Here is a 21,158-nt window from a genome sequence, read left to right as displayed (position 1 = left end):
GGGGGCGGGGCGTGGTAAGGCCGTGAGGGCGGCGGGGGCGGGCCCAGGGGCGGGGTCTACGGTGGGGCTGACGCGGACCCGGAGGCGGGCACGAGGCGGGGCGTGGCGGGCCGGCGCGGTCCGGGAGGCGGGGCCCGGGGGGTTGGGGCTGGAGCGGGGCGTGGTAGGTCGGCGCGGGCCGGGAGGCGGGGTCGGAAGGAGAACCCGGGGGCGGGGTCCGCGGCGCGCGCCAGCGTGATCTCCGCGGTGGCGCGGCGAAGATGGCGGCCTCCGGTTTGGTGCGCGCGGCCCTGGTCCTTCTCTGCGCCTCTGACCTGCTGCTGCCGCCGCTGCCGCCGAGGGCCTGCGCTGCCGAGGGCGCGGCCGGGACGCCCGGGGAGGCCAGCCCGCCTCCGCGGAAGAAGAAGAAGGATATTCGCGACTACAACGATGCGGACATGGCGCGTCTGCTGGAGCAGTGGGAGGTCCGCGCGCGCGCACCCGCCGGCTGCTCTCGGTCCCGGGCCCCGCTCCCGCTGACCTCCGGCCCCTCTGCACGGGCGCCCTCCACACCCCGTCTCGGTGTCGCCCTCTCTGCCAAGGCCGGGCGGCCTTGCTGCCCGCCCCAGCCTCACCCCAGTGCCCCCTTGCGCCCTTCCGGGGCCTCGCCCTACTTTCTCGGCGCCCAGGTGGTCAGTGAGCCCGGCGCGTGGGGAAGGGGACCTTTTGCACGCTGCTCCTCGAGGCTGGGCTGAGCGGGCGGGTGAGGGGTACACAGCGAGGGTCATCTCCCCTTTACTGGTTCTCCCGTCTTCTGGACCAGAAGCGTCCAGACTCCTCGTTCCGGTATATTTCTTGCTGAGGGTTTTGTAATTTGGGGAGTGGGAGTGGGGGAGGTCAAAAGCTGGTGCTCACATTTCGTTTAAAGGAGCAAAGACTTGTTTTTGTGAGAGTAGGTTTTTTGGTTTGTTACCTGAGTGCTCTGGAGTGTGTGATAAGGTTTTTAGATGAGGTTCACTGAAGGAAAACTCGTGCCTTTTTTCCCTTGCAAAAGTGGTTGAATGGTCCTGGCTTATTTGCAGAGCTGGTGGAGTCCGAAACTTGGGTTCTTTTTTAACGTTTATGTATTTTGAGAGAGAGAAAAGAGAGCATGAGTGGGTTAGGAGCAGAAAGAGGGGGAGAGAGAATTCCCAGCAGTGCAGAGCGTGAGGCGGGGCTGGAACTCAAGGAACCCTGAGATCGTGACCTCAGCGGAGTTCAAGAGTCAGCCGCTTAACCGACTAAGCCACCCAGGCTCCCCGAGAAACTTGGGTTCTCCTGGCCGTGTAACCTTGGGCAATTCCCGTTTCCGCTCTGGGCTTCAGGTTCCTTATCTGCAAAATGAGGTTTTACCCGACGATGCCTTCCCAGGCTGGTGTCTTCTTACTTTGTGGTTATCTCCGTGTGCGTGCCTCATTTGATAGAGACTTTGAGACGTGAGTTTAAAATACCATCTGATGAATTTGACTAGGAGAAAGCAGACTTGTACTTCCATGCGTATCCGCAGCTGATGGCAAGATGGGGGTAGCTATGAGTGTGCACGGGGTAGATATGAGTGTGCACACTGCTAATGAAGAGGGAACGTCGCGCAGCACCTCCTTCCCTGTTTACTGTCTCCCTTGTAATCGCCCATCTGTTTATGGTCTAGCTACTGAAGTGTCTGATTCCCTAAAGTAAGAGCGCTGTCTCTTGAGGAAATAATACCTTGAAGTACGAAGTTAGACAGAAACGGAGGTGAACCAGGGATCCGACCATCAGGAACGGCAGTGACGGTACAAACAACCATAATACAAAGTAGGAATTGTGGAGTACTGTGGGAAGAAGGTGCGGTGGGACATCCAGAGGGTTCCAGGGAACACAGGGCATCTGGCTAGAGTAAGGGGCAATGTGGAGAAGGGCAGCGGGAGCTGGGTCGGGGTGGGGGGGCGTGCAGATAATAGAGGCCAGGCTTGGCGGCTAGACTGGCTGGGTTCAAACCACTTGTGATTTTGATGGTGAAAGTCTCCTTACCCACAAAACAGAGGCGTTCGCAATGCCCACCTCAGAGTAGTTTGAGGGTTAGCCGAGGAAACCTGGGAAGAACCTGGGATGGCGCCACTCTGATGGCAAGCCGTGATGGTAGGAATCGTTCGGTTAGCTGGGGAAGGCTGCGTTTGAAGCAAGGTAGTGAGCGGTCCGGGTGGAAAGGCCGACGCGAACCAGGCTGCGCCGGGCCTCTCCGGTGTTCCGGGGTCTTCGCTTAATTTAGAAGGCAATACACGGGCCCTGATGAGTTTGAAAAGCTGTGTGACCCAAATACTGCCATAATGGAACGCTTCCGTGTGATCGTTCATACCTCGGGACTGACACGCGTGTTCCCTCGCTCGTGTCCCCTCCGCGTGCAGATGGTTTTTACAGCTCAGGGCCCGGCATCAGGGTCATTTCCTGCTGTTGGTTTTCTCATTAGACATATTAAGCGTTTCCCCAGGTTACTGCACGGCCTTCATAACACTTTGAGAGGGTTCAGAGTGTGCCCCGGAGTGAGGTTCCAGCTGTGGCGGGGGTTCTTGAATCGTGGGCTATCATGATTAGAAAAATTGGTCAGCAAAGTTTAGGATGGGTGGGCAGAGAGAGACTCCGAAGGCAGAAACAGCTTCGTAGGTAATACTTACTGAGTTTTCGTTTTGTAACAGGACTGCCCTGGGCATGCACACTCCTTTAACGCTCTCACCCTGCTTTCTAGATGATGACTTTTGAAGCCCAGAGAGGTTGAGTAATTGCCCCACGTCATACAGCACATAAGCTGAATTCCGAATTTCATCGTTTGACTCTCAAGCCTATTCTTTTCACCATTTTACTGCCTGGCCGTGCACCCTGGTGAGCCGAAGTACAAGTGCAAGGTGATGGGCGGGCCTGCATGAGCTGGAGTCTCCTGGATCGGAGTGGAGGGGGGAATGTGAGAGAGTGTGCTCAACTTGGTAGCTGGCGGTTGTGTGACCAAGGCAGGAGACAGCATGATGTGCTGAAGGCACAGGGGTTTTGAACCCGGCCTTACTGCTTGTAAGTGTGACGCTCATTTTCCTGAACCGTGAAGCCGGACAACCTCCCCCTTTGCGGGGTGCCGTGCAGACCAGGTGAGCCACCATTCGCACACCGTCCACAAATGTGAGTGCCCTTCCCCGGCAGCAGCGGTTTTTCTGTGGGAGAGCTTTTTTGTGAGAAACGGTACTTCCTCCCCCAGGGGGCGATCCCTAAATCCCCCCGCCCTACCTCCTTCCCACTGGTGTGAGAATCATTCTTCCATGGAGATACCTGCCTCCCGGGTCAAGTGGGGCAGAACGGGAACCCTTTCCTCTGTGTTAGGTTTAATGCTGAGTCCCAGGTGGTGTAGGAAAACCGAAGGCAGTTCTTTCATTCTACACGCCAGCAAGGGGCAGGTGGGGGGCGGACCCCAGAGCCAGAAATGTGGGTTCGCTCTCCAGTGTCGGCGTCACCCCTGCTAGCATGTGACCTCGAGTAAGTTATTTTCTCCTCCGAGGCTCATCCCCCTTATCTATTCAGTGGGGGCCTCGCAGGGCTGTCCTGAAGGTTGGGCGCATGGCAGCCAGTGTTAGCATCAAGGAGCACAGGAGGCAGGAAGAAAAGGGTCTGCAGAACGAGGAGTTCAGCTTTGTAACTATTGAATGTGACCAGCAGCCAAGGAGAAGCAGGGAAGCCGGTTGAAAATGCCTGGAGGCAGGGTCGGGCTGTGTCTGGGGAATGCCTGACCTGTGACAGTCCCACCCCTGCCCAGGGGTAGAGGATTGATTGCTGCAGGAGTAGAGAAAGTGACAAGGACATATCAGATTGCCCAGGGGAGAAGCCGAGGGGCATGGGAGGAAGTAAGTAGAACCCGACTGTCAGCCACATGGGGTACTGTTCCTCCCCCTCTCCTCCCCCCTTTTTGGTAACTGATACACAAAAACCTAGAAGGTGGAATTCAAGTTGTTTGAAACAATCCTTACCCTTGCTGTTTGCACTAGACTTCTGATCAATTATGTTTTCATTGAAAAGAGATGCTATGTGTGACCTACGCAGTTAACTTCATGACCATTGGTGAAGTCGGTGTGAAAAATACAAATATTCTACGTTACTGAGCCAACTCGAAGTCTGAAGGTGTTTTAAGAAGCGATAGCACATGTTAGGGAGGAATAAAACGGAGATGGAGACAGCCTGTGAATTCGGCGACCAGGAGGTCCTACGTCATCTCCACAGCTAGTTGCGGGTCTGATCATTGGGTGTTTATGGCCTGCCTTTATGTCACTGAACCCCCAAACCCTAGGAGGGAGATGCTGTCCCCCCCCCACCCCGTTATAGGTGGTTTTCCAACCTGCCCAAGACCCTCTGACTGCACAGCACGTGCCTCTGTGTGCCAGTCACCATGGACTCTTAAAGCAAAATGAGGAAGAAACGGGTCGGTAGAGAGAGGGGCAGAGATGAGAAGCTCTATGCATCGTGTGTAGTCACTGTTGGGGCCGTGGGGCCAGCTGGTTCTGCTTTTCTGTTTAAAGATGAGGAAACAGGCCCAGGGGAGGAGGGAGTCCCGGCGGCCGCGGTCAGCCGGCTAGTTAGGTGGGGCTCACGCAAGGTCCCAGGTCTGATGCCAACGTGGGGCACCTTCAGGCACCGCTGTACGAGTTCCTGTGCTCTTAGGCGCATTTTAATAGACTGTTGACGTCCTCGCCAGTTTGTCAAGAGGACCGAGTAAGAGAGAGATACGGCCCTTCGTGTCATTTTAGGTTAGTCGTTTATCGGGGTGTTCGATAACCGTTTTATTGAGAGAATTCACACGCCCGACAGTTCACCCATTCAAAGTGTACGTTTCCGTGGTGTTTTCAGAGGGGCGTGCCGCCGTCACCACTGTCAATTTTAGAACATGTTCGTCATCCCAGAAAGAGACTCTCGTCTCGTCTCGGTCGCCCTCCCCCACTTCCCCTGACCCTCCAGCCTGTGGCCGGCAGCCACTAATCTCTGTTCTGTTCTGGACGCTTCATGCCAGCTGTCTCGCACAGCGTGGTCTTTCGCGTGCGGCTTCTTTCACTTAGCATAGTGTTTCCAAGGACCACCCGTTTGGCGACTTCTCTCGGTACGTCGTTTCTTTTTGTGGCTGGAATTATTAGGCTTTTCTCCGAGGAACTCTTGATTCTTAAATATTTTTATTTATCGCTCTGCCTGCCTACCTACGAAGAATCACGTGTTCCTTCGGCCACCACAGGGCATCGTCTTCCTCCTGCAGTTCTGCCCCTAAGTGAAGAACCGGGTGTCATTGTCCCTAACGTATTTCCTCCTTGGCTCCAGCCTGGAAGTCACAGATGGTAGCATCACAATTGCTTGTTCACACGACTGCAGAAAACAAAGCCTGCTAACTAGAGTTGAGTGAGGAGTTCAGGTTGTTTTATTAAAAATTATTTTTAATGTCTATTTTTGAGAGAGCGAGAGAGACAGAGCACGGGCAGGGGAGGGGCAGAGAGGGAGGTAGATACAGAATCCGAAGCAGGCTCCAGTCTCAGCCGTCAGCACAGAGCCCGACGCGGGGCTCGAACCCACGAGCCGTGAGATCTTGACCTGAGCTGAAGCCGGAGGCTTAACCGACTGAGCCACCCGGGCGCCCCAGACAGTTCTTATTTTTTAGTTGACGTTGATACACATGAAATGCAGATTTTCAGTATAGTGTGCAGGAGTTTGACCGGTGAGTATCTGTTGTCCGCACCCCCTGTCAAAGTAGAGACCATTTCTATCCTCTCAGAAGTTCCCTTGGGCCCCGTCCTAGTCAAACCCACCTCATCCCCCACCCAGAGGCCACCGCTGTTCCTAATTTCTTAATTGTGTCTCATCTCGAACTTTAAATAAATAAGTTTATAGTGTTTCTGATTTTGTGCCTGGCTTCTGTCACTCAATATTGTCCTTTTGAGGTTTGGGGCACACCATCAGTGTTTTCTTCTTCTTCATTGCTGTGTTGTGGTTTATTGTGGGACCAAACCAGAATGTGGCCGTATTTACAGGCCACCGTATCGGGTAGATTCTTTGAAGCCATCACACAGGGGCCTCAGGTATCAGTGACCCGGAATGACGACGGGTGGTAAGTCCTGCCTGAGACTCGGGCTTCACCTGAAGGTCAGGTAGAGGAGGACAGCTCCCGGGTCTCCTTTTCCTGTGCTAACGTGGGTCACCGCACCTGCGGGCACGCGCCGCCCTTCTCGCCTGCCCCGTTTGACAAGCACATTTCTGATGATGCGTGACGCTGTGTTTTGTGTCCTCATAGAAGGATGACGACATCGAAGAGGGGGACCTCCCGGAGCACAAAAGACCCTCAGCCCCTATCGACTTCTCCCAGATAGACCCGGGCAGGCCCGAGAGCATCCTGAAGATGACGAGGAAGGGGAAGACGCTCATGATGTTCGTCACTGTGTCCGGAAACCCCACTGAGAAGGAGACGGAGGAGATCACCAGCCTCTGGCAGGGCAGCCTTTTCAACGCCAACTACGACGTGCAGAGGTGAGGCGGCGGCCCGCTGAGAAAACCGTAGGCGGTGCTGGGACTTTTCCCCAGTCTGGAGCGGGAGCCCTTTCTGGCGGTGCCTCCCTCGGGCCCAGAACCTTTCCTGCCTCCGGTTTCCTCTTTGACGCTTCTGTTTATCCCCACCTTTGTTTTCTTTTTATTTATTTATTTATTTATTTATTTATTTATTTATTTATTTTTTAATTTTTTTTCAACGTTTATTTATTTTGGGGACAGAGAGAGACAGAGCACGAACGGGGGAAGGGCAGAGAGGGAGGGAGACACAGAATCGGAAACAGGCTCCAGGCTCCGAGCCATCAGCCCAGAGCCTGACGCGGGGCTCGAACTCACCGACCGCGAGATCGTGACCTGGCTGAAGTCGGACGCTTAACCGACTGCGCCACCCAGGCGCCCCCTTTGTTTTCTTTTTAAAGAAAAACGTTTATTATTGGTCAGGGCCCTTAAGTTTTTTTTTTTTTTTTTTTTACTATCTCATTTGATCATAAAATTTTATGTATCTTTATACCTTCAGCTATTTTTTTTCTGAGTGCAGCTGACAAACGGTCTATTAGTTTTGGGCGAACAACATAGGGTTTGTCAGCTCCTTGTGCTCTGCTCCTTACACCTGTCACTCCCCACCCCCCTGTCCCCACACAACACTAGTACAGTGTCAGTGACCTTATCTCCTGTGCGGGGCTGCATAACTTCTGTTTCATCTGAGGAAGACTGGACAGGTGGTTGGCCTCTGGGGGCAGACTAGTCACAGCAGGACAGGGCGCCCTCCCCCCTCCCCCCAGGAGAGGTTTCTCACGCCGGAGATCCTTCCGTGTGTGGCCGTGTTCACACGCTCGGACCAGACTGCTGACAGGTAACTGATCCGAGGTCGGGGGTCCGGTTTTCATGGCCCAGTACGATCCTGAGATGCAGTTTTTGAGAAGTTTCTTGTTCCTCCTCAATTCAGGGTCTTCACGCGTCTTAGTTTAGGAAATAGCAGTGACAGACAGACACGAAGGGGTACCGAGCACGACGCTCGGTGCTGTCGTCGGCCTGCGCGCAGGCCGAGGGGACCGGTCAGTGTGCCCCAGACGCCCCGTCCAGAGCCACCGCCCTTCTCTGCAGGGTGGGCTGGGTGCGGCCCCCCAGGAGCGGAAGCTCCGTGCCCGCCGGCCACGCCGGTGCTCCACCCCGGGGCTCATCCCCTCTGCCTTGCCCCTTGGGGCCTGTTGAGTGTTGACACGCCGAGGCGGATCCAGGTCGTTCCCGGGGCTCTGCCTCCGAGACTGGAGCCGAGGGGTTGCATGGTTGACTCAGCTCAGCTCGGGTCGGGTCGTGCTCGTCACCGTCAGTAGCTACCGGGCCTCGAGGAGTGTAGCGTTTTGTTCTGTGTCGAAGTTGAGAGGAGTTGCTCCTCTTGGCGACGTGGCACAGGGCGTCTGTGCCCGTTAGCGCTTCACCCGCGTGTCCTGACCGCGTGTTTCTGTCAAGGTTCATCGTGGGCTCCGACCGTGCCATCTTCATGCTTCGGGACGGAAGCTACGCCTGGGAGATCAAGGACTTCTTGGTCAGTCAGGACAGGTGCGCCGATGTGACGCTGGAGGGGCAGGTGTACCCCGGCCGGGGAGGCGGCGGGGAGAAGAATAAAACGAAGCAGGAGAAGGGCAAGAAGAGGAAGGAGGGGGAGCCCAAATCTCGGGCCGCCGAGGCCGCGAAGGAAGACAACCGAGCCGGGAGTAAGAGGGCGGAGCTGTAACGGGGCCTCCCCGGCCGCCTCGGGGGCGCCCCAGGTTCGGGCGGGGGCGGGAGCCACTCCCCGGAGAATCCTGCGCCCCGCGACCGGTGGGCGGTCCACGCCGGAGTTCCTGTTTAAGAGGCTTCGAGCGAGAAGACGGCGGCCTCGGCGTTAACGTTGGACTCTGACGCGTTCGAGGTTCCTGTAAAATCACTGTAAATGGAAACGGTGGCCCTTCGTGTCCGGGGCGGCACTGGCTCCGGAGGCACCCCTCCCCCTCACTGCCCTGGCTCTGCCCCGGGGGCCGCCGTGTCCCTGCCCCCCTCGTTTCCGCTAACCGGACGGCCGCCAGGCCCAAGTCAGCCGGACAGACGCCGTCGGTGGCACCGGGCCCCGCGGGCCGCAGACCCCGCCTCCGTGACCGCGAACTTCCGCCCCGGCGCAGGGCTCGGTGCTCGTCCGCGCCGCGCGGTCGGGACGCGGGATGCGGCACCCCGCACGTGCGCGGTCACGTGGACATGCAACGTCCCGACTTTGAATTAGACTGGAATCCCCGCCGTCAGTCAGGGTCACGTCCCGGCAGCCGTCCGGTTTCGCGCGGTCTGTAAAGGCCGGGAGTTGTGCCTGTGTCCTGCGTGGGGCGGCCGTGCGGGCGGCGAGGGCTCAAACGTGCCATTTAATGTGACGACCGTCAGGGTGCGAATCGGGAGCCGGCGGCGTGTGACGGAAGACTCAGTAACCTCATCGTTTCTAAACGTTTTTTTTTTGACAAAGTGCCTAAATCTGTGGTGTTTTGTATGGTACTAACGCGCCCTGTAATGTTCATGTGTCAGACCTGCCCTGCGTCCGAGTTACAGAATTTATATGCAGGTGTCATTTTTAAGGACTCACAGTGTTTGTACAGAACTTCCTTCACAATTTTAACAGATTGAAAAGAGCACACGGACGTGGTTAGGAAACGTCACTGCTGCAGGAGGGTCCAGAGTGAAAAGCCTGTGCCTACCCCTGCCACGGCCTTGTCTCAGTGCAACCTCCTGTTAATCTGTTTCCAAAAAAAAAATTCACTTCCCGGCCTGCGGCCGTGTGTTTGTTGCGGCCTCACCCCGTGCACGAAGTGCACCCCCTCCTGTGTGGCTGGAGCTTAGCCCCTGCCCTGTCCTGGGGAGGGCCGTCTACACCCTTGCACGCAGCCACGGTGGGGCAAGTGCTGTCCCTTGGCACTCTCAGCGTGTCCCTTGAGCATGTCGGCTGTCTGTCCTCTCTAGTCAGGATGGAGCAGGTGTCCTGATGGGACGGGCATGGCGCCCTTCACACGGTCCCGGGCCTTGTGTTTCCAGTTAGCAGCCTTCCGCGTGGGGAAGTCCTAATCCCACCGCTTCCTGCGCAGGGTGCAGCCACGTCCCCCAGTGCTCGGAGCGTCTCTTACATGCAAGGCATTGCCGGGAGCCAGGGACGGCCCGGACGTGGGCCCAGGCATCCTGAAACTTCGGGACCTGGTGGGAGAAGACAAATACGCATCATGCACAAAGTGGCAACTGTTGGAAGACGTACACAGGCCTCGAGGTGGGGTGGAGGTGAGGGGAGCCTTGGGATGTCGGTGAGGCCATCTCTGGGGCAGGAGCAGAGGAACGGTCTGTGTCAGGGCCCTGTGGTTAGAAGGAGCAGAGGGGGGCTGGGGGCCCAGTGCAGCACCCGCCTGAAGAGGGAAGGAGGTGCGTGGGGTCTTGCGGGAATTTGGGGTGCCCTGAGGGGTTTTGAGCTGTGGTAGGCTGAGTGTGGGACACGATCCAGTTTGGACCAGGCTGTGCTGAAAAACTGATGGCGAGGGGCCCCCAGTGGGTGTGCGGGGCCAGCTGGGAGGGTGTTTTGGTCGAGGGCCACGGCTGCGGGTGGCCCAGATTAGCAGGGTGGGGGTGACCTCAGCCCCACAGCTGACCCGCGCCGTGCCTACTGGTAGACCCTTGAGTTTGCAGTTTTTGGCGTTTCGTTCCTACATACGGCTGCCCAAATATTTTGGTAAACTTTTGTTTATATCTCAAGGGCAGGTTCCCAGCAGTGGACTCACCAGAACAAACGAAAGGTGACATCTTGGCACATACTGCCGACCTCCTGTCACAGGTGGTTCCGTTACCTTGTCCCTTTGCCAACAGTAGATCTCAGATCCTCGCTGGTACCGGGCGTTGCACTTGGCCGGTTCACTAGATGCAAGAGCTTTGTCGGCTACCCTGAGGCCACCACGCTGGAGAGGCCCCGTGGAGACAGAGATGCCGGTGGCGGGTGGGGTCCGTGCCTGCCCAGCCCCCGCTGTGTCCAGCCTACGTGCACGTGTGTGAGCTTGGGCGCCTTCAAATGCTTCCGGCCGCAGCCTCCAAGGCCTCTTGGAGACGGCTGTCACCACCTGGCCCGCCAGCTTGCAGATTCACAAGCAAGAGAAGTGTGTTTAAGGGAGGTGGGGGGAGTGTATACACAGACACCCACCTACGGACGCAAGTTTACCTGTGCTCGTTCACGTTGCTTTTAATGTCCTGATCCAGTACATTCGCGTGGTAGCTTTAACGATCAGCTGCGAAACACCAGCACGTCATTAGGGAGACGTCCTTGCCCCCTTGGTCCTCATGCCCTCTGGTTTTTGATGGTCACGCTGTTTTTAGTGCTTCTGGTGGTTTCCTTTATATACAGTGTTAACCCTCTTTCTTATTTTTATGGTTTTGTTTTGAGGGAGAGAATTCAAAGCAGGCTCCGTGCTGCCATCGCAGAGCCCGCCTCGGGGCTTGAACACACGAACCTCGAGATCGGGCCCTGAGCCGAGATCGAGTTGCGTAACCAACTGAGCCACCCAGGCGCCCCTGTTTTTTTAATTAAACCAACTTCACCAGCATGCGTTAACCCATAACCAAGGTGGGGAATTGACAGACTTTCTCCTCTCTCCCTGATTCTCATCAGTGTCTTACTTGTAGTGGTCCAAGGCCACCTGTCTTTCTCCTTAATAATGATTTTTTTCTATCAGATTCCTGGAGTTCCTTTCTCATTGCTAATGTTCAGTAATTTTGCTAAGAAGTCTTATTATGGATCTTCCTTCCTTCCTTCCTTCCTCCTCCTCCTCCTCCTCCTCCTCCTTCTTCTTCTCTTTCTTTCTTTCTTTCTTTCTTTGTTTCTTTCATTCTCATAGAACATAGTGTGTTATTTTCAGTTGCAGATTCAGGGATTTTTTTTTTTCTTACCATTTTGGAAACATTTACCTTTGTGTTGGGGTTTTGGGCACCCAGTTTTTTTCTTAGTTCTGAAATGAGATTTTTTTCTTTAAAATCATTCTGGTTTTAATCTCAGTGAGTTGGTTTTATTAAAATTCAAGGTTTTTTAAATTTTATGAACTCAGAAAGTCCAAATGGAGAATCCCCACCTTGGATTCTTACCCCCCCCCCCCCCGAATAGAATATTTATCTGTATTTGTAAGTATATTTTTCTGGTTTTTTTTATTGCAAAATGTTTGGCTGCCACATCGTTGTTTTTCCCCTCCTGTTCATGCTCAGCAGACAGCTTTTCCCAGGCCTTGGCCTACAGCATCTATTTTAGGTGAATTCTGAGTTTCCTCCATCCTTGTCTGAGCATTGTTTTATCCGTTGGAGCTGGGACCCAGGGGCCGGCTGTCCCCCAGCTTTCCTATGGCTGAGCAGGGAGGCCAGGGGCCGGGGCAGGGCCATGCGGTCTGGCTTGACAGGCGGTCTCTGCCCCGCTGTGGGTTTACCCGTGCCCTGGACCAGGGCTCTCCTCGCACGGTGGCAGCGGGAGGGGTCACCACTGCTCCTGGGAGGCCACTTGTCAGGTCTCCGGAGAGTTTCTCAAATTAGCCGTGGACCTTGGGCTGTTGGCTCCTCTCAGAGAGGGAGGGTCAGGCTGGGGCGTCCCTTTCTGCTCCACTCTGAAAACCACGTTGCCTCCCGTGTCTGCAGGAGGAAGGGCCACAGGGAAGCTGCTCTGGCCAAGGCGGGACTAGGGCACCAGCGGGCAAGGGGGGGGTGCGTGTTGCAAGCACATGAGGTACAGATTTCACAAGGCACAGCACCCAATGCAAATACTGTTTTAACACTGTATTTAAAAAATTAAGTAAATGCGAAAAAGCTGACAAAAGTTGACAGCGTTAAAGGCAGAATCGGAGAGTGGGGATCAAGGTGAAGAGTGAGGCCACGCCACACCAGCACGGGGTCCAGCAGACCTCCGTCAGCACGTCCTCTGTTTTAAAAGGTCATATTTTCCCTGACTTCCTGGGTTCTTGCTCTCAGACCAAGAACTGAAATTCTTGTTTTTGCTGAGATAATATGACGGCGACGTTAAAAGATCCCTATAAAAGGAAGAACTCAGCTACCCACACGCCACCCAGCTCTTGAAGCTATTTTCATTCGACCACGCTTCCTTCCAGAACATTATCTGTGCACTTTGTGTTCACACGGCCGTCGTCACAGCGGGAAGAGAATTTTGTTTTCAGCCTTTCCCACTTGGCGTCATACTGTAATCAAGTTTCCGTGGTGGCGCACGGACTCCGTGTTTGACATTTAGCGGCTGCGCGACGTCCCCTGCTTCTGCCGTGCCTTAAGCCGACTTTACGGACTGCCGGCGTGGAGCAAGTCGGGCCAGACCGTGGTGCCCAGCTTTGTCTCCCTGTCCGCATCCCCTTCGGGGACCGTCTGCTTCCACCCACCGTGCTCGCACGAGTGACCCTACCCCGTTCCCACCCCGGCGTGGCCACGGCCATCCGCGCCAGAGGTGGGCCCCACGCACCAGGGTGGCGAGTCGGATCCTCTCTCAGCCGGACGCTGAACGATTTGGTAGCTGTATTCATCAATGCATTTATTTGTTCAAAAAATACTCAACTGATGACCTACATGCCAGCCAGAGTCCAATAGAGAGAAAACAGTAATTTAATTTGTATGCCTCTGATTACTAAGGAGTTTTTGTGTTCTCTGCACTTACTAAAAGTCACTCCCTCCTGTGAAAATGTTAAAAAAGAATTTTTTTTTTAATGTTTGTTTATTTTTGAGAGAGAGAGAGACCGAGTGCAAGCGAGGGAGGGGCAGAGAGAGAGGGAGACGCAGAATCCGAAGCAGGCTCCAGGCTCCGAGCTGTCAGCACAGAGCCCGATGCGGGGCTGGAACCCACGAACAGTGAGATCATGACCTGAGCTGAAGTCGGACGCTCAACTGACTGAGCCAGGGGCCCCCAAAATGATTTTTTTTTAAATAGGGATTATTTTGTTTTTAGTTTGAGAGAGAGAGAGAGGGAATCCCAAGCAGGCTGTATGCTCAGCACAGAGCCCGATGCCGGGCTTGATCCCATGACGCTGGGATCGTGACCTGAGCCGAAAACAAGAGCCAGTGCTCAACTGCCTGAGCCCCCCGGGCGCCCCGGAATTGATTTGTTATCTTTCACCTCTTCATTTACTGGTGGATTCTGTTAAAAATCATGTGCTGACCCGGGCTGAGTGAGGGGTCGCTGGATGGGAAAAATTCGAGAGGAGCCTGATGGGGGACCGGGTGTTCTTCCCAAACTGGATTCTGGCCGAAGGCAGGCCCAGGACTCGGATGGCAGGGCTCCCAAGCAGCTGCTGGACCCACTTAGCTGGATCCTCCGCTAACACTGGGCGCCGAGGGCCCGTTTGAGATGAAGCCTCTGGAGGAGTCTGGCTCCAGGGAGGTCAAGGACGGGGGTCTGCCGTCTCTGACGTGGGTAATGTGTGTGTCCTTTGCTGAAGGTAGCAGTAACCCTTTGGCCTCAAACCCCGGTGAAGGAGTGTCTGCCCGTGGTGAGGCCAGCGCCCAGCGCCCTAGGGCCTCTGGGGTGGGCACAGGTCAGGCTTTTCCCCAGGGGGAGCACAGAGCCCGGGACTGCGGGTCTGCAGGGAGAGGCCCCGAGGAGGGCAGTCGCTGAGTGGGACGCTCAAGTTCATTCGGGGCCTGGGGGCCGAGGAGGAGGGTGATGACGGCGACCGGAACCACGGCTGGGACTTCCCTTCCCCGCCTCCGGGGAGCCTCGCCCTGCCTCGCCCTGGAACCCGCTGTGGCAGGGCCAGCGGAGAGGGGCGCCGCTGCCTTCACAGGACCCCGTCAGTGAGGTGGGACGGCTGCACCCCGCGCCCCTAGAGCCAGGACCCCGCTCCTGCAGTCACGTGGCCGGGCCGCCTAAAGCCACGAGGGCCTTTAACAGTGAGGGGCGTGTCCACTAGGGGGCGGCAGAGACCGGCGTCCGCCCGCGCTCCGACCCCGCCCCTCCGGTTCTAAAGAGCGGCTCCCGGAGTCCGCACCTGCCGAGTCGGGCCCCGCAGCGCCTGAACGCGCCTCCGCCGCGACTTGCTCCCGGACCCCGACGGACTCCCCGCCGCGCCGTGGAACGCGCACGAGCGCACTTCGTCCCCACGGCGACCCCGGGCGGCCGGTGCCGTGTTACCGCCCCCGTTTTACACGCAAGGAAACCGAGGCCCAGAGAAGGTAAGTATTTCTCCCAAGGGCACGCCGCGAGGGGTTGCCCGAGACGGGAAGAGGTGCTCGGCGGGGTACCCCGCTTTCGGAGACCCCGGCGCAGGCGGGCTCTTCGCGCCCTCGATCTCACTCGTGCCCCAGCGTCCCTCGCTCGGTTCGCTCGCGGGGCCCGCGGGGCCGCGTAGCGCCGCCTTCAACACGTGCAAACCATTCCCACCGCCGAAGCACAGCTGGGATGAGGCCGGATGGCCTGGCCCCGGGGCCTCCCCTGGACGCCGGGCTCCTTTCCGCTGTAGCACAGCCCCCTGAGGGGAAGGGGGGATGGGAGACCGCCTGGGCCACAGAGACTGTTCTGGAAGGAGTGCAGACATCCGCCCAGCACACTGCAGCTAGGAGCGCAGCGGTCTGCGTCCGTTTTGGCTTTCCGGCGGCGCGAGCGGCCACTCTCCCACCGACTTGGTGTAGCGCTCCCAGATCTTTGAGGGGCCCCGGGGCCTCCGGCAGGGGCTCCACCCTGAAAAGGGGGACGGACCCGGGCCACAGCTGCCTGGGTCCTGGGTGGGACGCAGATCCAGGGTTTGCTGGACGAGGGGACTTCCCATGGGCCGATTTCGGGAGGTCCCACCAGGTGTCACAGGCCTTCTCCACTTGGTCCCGCGTCTGGGGACCCGTGAGCTGCAGCCAAGGCCACGTGGTGAGCTCCCCGCAGGCGTCGTTGAACTGACCCCTGTCCACGCGCAAGCCTGCTGCTCTGGACCTGAGCAGCCAGCCTGCACCGGGTTCCAGTCTTGGAGCGCCGTGCCGGGCCAACCCAGGCCAACTATTTTTCCTCCAGAGAGGGCGGCCGGAGTTTCCGAGATGCAGCGTCCGAGCCCACGAGTCCAGAGTCCAGAACACTCTGGGCCAGGAGGGCTGCCGTCCGGAATGTTGGGAATTTCAGGGGACGTCTGCTCGGCTGTGCACCTGCTTTTCCCGGCCAGCCGGCAGGCACTCCTCCTCCGGGGGGCGGGGGGCGGGGGGTGGCTTCGGTGGGGGCTTGGACACACGGGGCCTCTTTGGTCCCTGCCTCCCGCCTCAGCCCCGACGTGGTGGCCCTGAGTGCCGTATCTGACGTCCCTCACCCCTTCTCTAGACAGAGGTGAGGACTTCGGCCTGGCCTCAGATTTACATCCCAGGGTCTGGAGGAAGCAGGACAAGAGGGACTCATTTCCAGTGCAAAGCAAGTCCCTAGACCCCTGACGCAGAACCTTCCTCACACACTCCTGAGGCCTTTGCTCCTCCATTGGAACCTCTTGAGGAGGAGGGTGGTGTTTTCTGCCTTTGGGCGCCCCCTTCTAATTTTTAATCAGTGCATGTGGTGGGCCAGGACGTACCTGTCACTTCTCTGCGTCACCCTTGGGCCAGAACAGCCCCCTGGGGAGGAGTTTGCCTTTTTGTTTTTGGGCTTTGCCAGATTGTTCTTTGGGTTTTTGAGATGCAGAACCAGGAGGGAGGGAAGAGGTAAGGGAGGAGGAGATGCAAAGGCCCAGGGGCCTGAGGGGGCAGGGCCAGGATGGAGACAGAGGCTGTGGCTGTGGGAGTGTGGCCCCGGGTAAGGGGGGGAGCAGAGCCAGAGGGCGCACGTGCATGTGCGTGCGTGTGTATGTGACTACGTGTGTGTGAGCATGTGTGCAAGAGTGTGTGTGCGTGCACACATGTGTGAGTGTGTGCATGTGTGTGTATGTGTGTGCGTGTGTATGTATGTGACTACGTGTGTGAGAGCATGTGTGCAAGAGTGTGTGTGCGTGCACACATGTGTGAGTGTGTGCATGTGTGTGTATATGTGTGCGTGTGTGTCTGTGCGTGAGTGTGTGCGTGTGTGTATGTGAGTGTGTGCGTGGGTATGTGTGCATGCGTGTGCATGTGAGTGTGAACACGTCAAATGTGGGGAAAGTTGGCCAGTTGAGCTCTCAGCTCTTTGGCCTGTAATACTGCGTGACTTCCAGAACCCACGGGGATTCTGCAGCTGACTCTGCCGGTGAGCGGGGTGCCCTCACACACTATGGAAGTAGTCTCTCCACGAGGACTAGTAGTTCATCGTGAGGCTGTAATGGGTGTAGCCATTCCCACGTAGCCGGACGTTGAGGCTCTGACCCTGTCGGGTGACTAGATTACAAAGAATGCCGTCATGAACGTCTTTACGCTGAAACTCTGTTGGCTTAGGGTAAGTTCCCCACAAGTAATTAGTGGGTCACAGACAAGGACTGTTTCCAAGGGTCTTGATGCACAATGCTAAATACTTCCTAAACTACCGTTACTTCTTAAAAAAAAAGTGTTTTTAATGTTTATTTTTTTGAGAGAGAGTGTGAGCAGGGGAGGGGCAGAGAGAGAGGGAAACAGAATCCGAAGCAGGCGCCAGGCTCCCAGCTGTCGGCACAGAGCCCGACGCGGGGCTCGAACCCACGAGCCGTGAGATCATGACCTGAGCTGAAGTCCGATGCTTAGTTGACTGAGCCCCCCAGTGCCCCCTTCAACAGTCACTTTTAATCTTTGTTTTGGGAAAGGGAACCTCAGTTTAGCCAATTTCTGATTACTGACTATACAGTTGTCTCAGAGTTTCTTTATTACTGTGCAAAACGCGGCAGCGAATGTCCTTGTCACAGATCCTCATGCACCCCAGTAGCCCTTTCTTGGGATAGAGTTTTGGAGCCCAACTTTGCACACATCGTCAGACCACCTTTACATAACGGTAAATTGCTTTATGGAAAACTCGTACCAAATTCTCTGGTCACCATCGAAGAGTGTCCATTCCTTCTGGCCCTTAGCATCCTTTTTCATATTTTCAGTTTGATGGGTGATTAGTAGCATCTCACTGTTGTTTGAGTTTGCATCTTACCATTGCCAGTGAGGTTGAATTTGTAAGCGTAGTTATGCACCATTTGTCTGTTTTCCTTTGTGAGTGGTCCCTTCCTGTTTTTCTCCTGGTATTTTCCTTTTCTCCCCACTTAAACTTCGGAAGGGCGTCTCGTGTATAAAGTTATCAGTGGAGTCCAGCGGGAAGCCTTAGTAAGGATCACTTCACGAAGGGGCCATTTGCAAGTCACGTGAATAAAGTTTAGGGCCCCAGCAAGGAGCGGGTCAGCAGCCCTGGGCCTGGGGGTGCCGGGAGGGAGGGAGGCGGTTACTGGGCTTCGGCCAGACGGTGGTAAAGCGTGCTGACCCAAGCCCCGTGTTCCTTAGGAGGATAGCACCCGCCCGCAGGGCCCTGTTAAAGAGGGAAGCAGTGACATTAATTCCCCGAGCCTCCCTCCCATCTCCTGAGGGTGCCTCCAGCCGGCCCAACCCGCTGGAAGTCAGCGGGCCAGGAGATGACCTGGTACCTTCCAGGGGAGTCTAATCCTTGTCCTCCGCCTTCCTCTCTCTGATTGATGTGCTGAAGGGCCCGGACTGGCGGGGACTTTCCTGTTTCTCTCCGCGCTGCCTTCAAGGCGCCCTGCCGCCTCGGCCTTCTGCCTCGGTGAGCCGAGCCAGCGAGTATCGGCTTGTGAGAACCAGTGCTCAGACCGGGGGACCCGGGGCTCCGGTGCTCAGACTGGCAGGGACCCGGGGCTCCGCAGCTTGGCATCGGCCACGTTGGCCGCGTCGGGACATTCACACCATGGGCTTCAGCAAATGCTACAAACCAGGGATTTCTCCTCTTGCCCCCAGAGCCAGGTCACCTGCACCCCGCTGCTGTCCCCCACCTCCGCCTTCTCTTTGAGCCCCTGCAGGAGGGAATGGGGGCCATCGGCCCTCCCTCTTGTCTCCCTGCTCCGCGTCCTGAGCCCTCCCCAGCCCCAGCCCCGCTGGCTCCTGCAGGGTGGGGCCCAGAGTGGGGGGTTGGAGGAGGGGGGGCCACAAGGCTTCCCCAGCCTGTGTCATTGCACACTGTCCTTGGGCACCCTCCCTCACGGTCTTTGGCTTGAGACGTGTTCCGGATTATTCCCAGATACTGTCCTTTCGACTTTGATCTGAGCAGTGTGTTTTCCAGTCGAATACTGGTGAGACCACTTTGTCCTTCGGCTCCTGCCTCTGGGGGCAGCCCATCACCTCTTCCTGGAAAGATCCCGCCATCTGAGCAGGTGGCCCTTTGGGCCGGGGTCCCTTCGAGCTAGCTCACGACGCTTGCGGGTAAGGTCCGTGGCGTGTGCGTGGCTCACGGGAAGCCTCGTGCATCCTTCCCGGCTCAGAGGTGGAAGTGAATGCGTGTATCCAGAGGCCGCCCTCTGTTCACCCGGGAACGGCGGCCTCACTGCGTCCACCTCCAGATACCCCAGTGAGGGGACAGGCATCTTCAGCCTCTGCCTTCCCGAGTGACGGGGAACCAAGACAGCCGTCCAGAGGACACTCTTCCCGCTCCGCCCCAGCCGGGTGGCCAGTCAGCTTGGGGCTCAGCGAGCGTGCAGCTGAGAAGGGAAATGTCGGTCTTGTCTTTCCCGCAAATATCCCCGCCTCCCCACGAGGGGTTCTCTTGGCACCCCTCCCCTGGCTCGGGGGGTGCACCCCTTGAGAGAGGAGAAAGTGCCCAGCACCGTCCACTCTGGGATATCCACCAGGGAACCCCGCCCCGGCAGCGTCTCTTGCCTTCTGTCCCCCGGTCTGGAGGGAGGTGACGGGGCCTCTCTCTCGCGAGCCCTCCTGCAGAATGTGGGTAACAGTCTGTCACCTGTTTCCCCCGACAGGCCCCGCCCTGCAGACTGGTCCTCGGAAGAGACCCCCGTGCCTACCGTTCCATCATGATGACTCATTTTCTGTTTTAGATGGCTGCTCTGCCATATTCCCAAGCCCTCAGCAAAATTCTGCTACAAGTGACCTCCCTGTGTCCATGTAATTTGGGGAGATCCAGAAGGAAAGAGGCCGTGTTCCCCACTGAGGTCATCGCATAGTGGAGAAAGGGGACGGCTCTGTCAGGGGAGACAGGGAGGTCCAAAGCGGAGGCCAGCCGGGCACGGGAGCAGTGGAGGCTCGTGGGTGTGTGTGCGCAGGACTTGGCAGTGAGGGGCGTCACTGAGTTTCTCCCAATCAGGGGACCTTCAGCAGGTTCATGTAACTACTGAGAGAAGAGGTGACCCCCCAACACTGAGGACACCTAGGCCGCCGACGTTAATGATGTAAACCCGTGGTCCGCAAATTATTTTGTTTTCTTTAATTTTTAAAACCTTTTTTTATTGTTTATTTTTGAGAAAGACAGAATGTGAGCAGAGGAGGAGCAGAGAGAGAAGGAGACACAGAATCCGAAGCAGGCCCCAGGCTCCGAGCCGTCAGCACAGAGCCCGACACGGGCCCGGACCCACGAACCGCGAGATCGTGACCTGGGCCGAAGTCGGACGCTCAACCTACGGAAGCACCCAGGTGACCCTAATTTCATTTTTTTCCCCCTAATTTCATTTTCTTAATGGGTTCTGGAGGTCTTCGATTCTTAGCACTGTTACCGGCCCGTTTTGTCGCACTTCAGAGATCCTGCACATTTTCATAAACGGAAGGTTTGCGGTGACCCGGGGTTGAGCAAGTCCGTGGCTCCACTGTCGCAACAGCCGTGGCTCACTTCGTGCGTCTGCGTCACGTGTGGGTGGTTGTCGCAATATTTCAGACTGGCTCACCATTACTGTCTGTGTTGTGGTGATCTGTGATCGGTGCTTATGACTCCCTGAAGCCCTGAACGATCGCCAGCATTTTTTAGCTGTAAAGTAGTTTAAAGTTAGGGTGTGTGCGATTGGTCTTTTTTAGACACCATGCTATTGCATATTAATAGACTACGGTCCGGTATAAATATAACATTAGTCTGTGCTGGAAATCAAAGCCCATTTGATGCGCCCTGCTGACGTCCTCTGTGTGGGTGGCCGCACATCTCTGAGGCGAGCCCCTGTGCTTGCCCTTCCCGGGGGGGTCGTCCTCCCCCCTCACTTCCCACTCCTTTCCTGCCTCTGGGGCAGGGGAGCTCAGAGCGGGGTCGGAGGGCAGCTGGGTCCTGGCCCCCTGGACAGAGGGAGGAGAGGGGTCTGCCCGTGCCATCATTCGACCTTCAATGATGCGTTTATAAAACATTTTTTTTGTTGTTGTTAAAGGTTATTTATTTTTGAGAGAGAGAAAGAGAGAGCGAGCGAGCGGGGGAGGGGCAGAGAGAGAGGGAGACAGAGAATCCCAAGCGGGCTCCATGCTGTCAGCCCAGAGCCCGACATGGGGCTAGAATTCACGAACCGTGAGATCGTGACCTGAGCCGAAAGGAAGAGTCAGATGCTTAACCGACTGAGCCACTCAGGCGCCCCTAATTTTTTTTTTTTTTTTTTTTTGAGAGAGCAAGAGTGTGAGCAGGGGCGGGGGGTGGAGAGAGAAAGAGAATCACAGGCAGGTTCCATACTCCGTGCAGAGCCCCACCTGGGGCTCGATCTCACAAACGCGAGATCGTG

The 21,158-nt window shown here is 56.7% G+C and overlaps 1 protein-coding gene across 1 annotated transcript; it reads left to right on the top strand.

Annotated features, from left to right (window-relative positions):
* The first annotated feature begins 227 nt into the window (after positions 1–227).
* MESD (mesoderm development LRP chaperone) lies at positions 228–9,336 on the top strand. Its single transcript, XM_040493476.1, has 3 exons — positions 228–464; positions 6,299–6,531; positions 8,020–9,336. The coding sequence occupies exons 1-3, from the start codon at positions 261–263 to the stop codon at positions 8,282–8,284; spliced, it is 702 nt and encodes a 233-aa protein (XP_040349410.1). The 5' UTR covers positions 228–260; the 3' UTR covers positions 8,285–9,336.
* Positions 9,337–21,158: the final 11,822 nt, after the last annotated feature.

This window comes from Herpailurus yagouaroundi, unplaced genomic scaffold (assembly GCF_014898765.1).
Source record: "Herpailurus yagouaroundi ecotype Mexico unplaced genomic scaffold, PumYag 185, whole genome shotgun sequence".
Classification (NCBI taxonomy): Eukaryota; Metazoa; Chordata; class Mammalia; order Carnivora; family Felidae; genus Herpailurus; species Herpailurus yagouaroundi.
The sequence above is the reverse complement of the archived record's forward strand: the minus strand, read 5'-3'. Positions and strand labels throughout refer to the sequence as shown.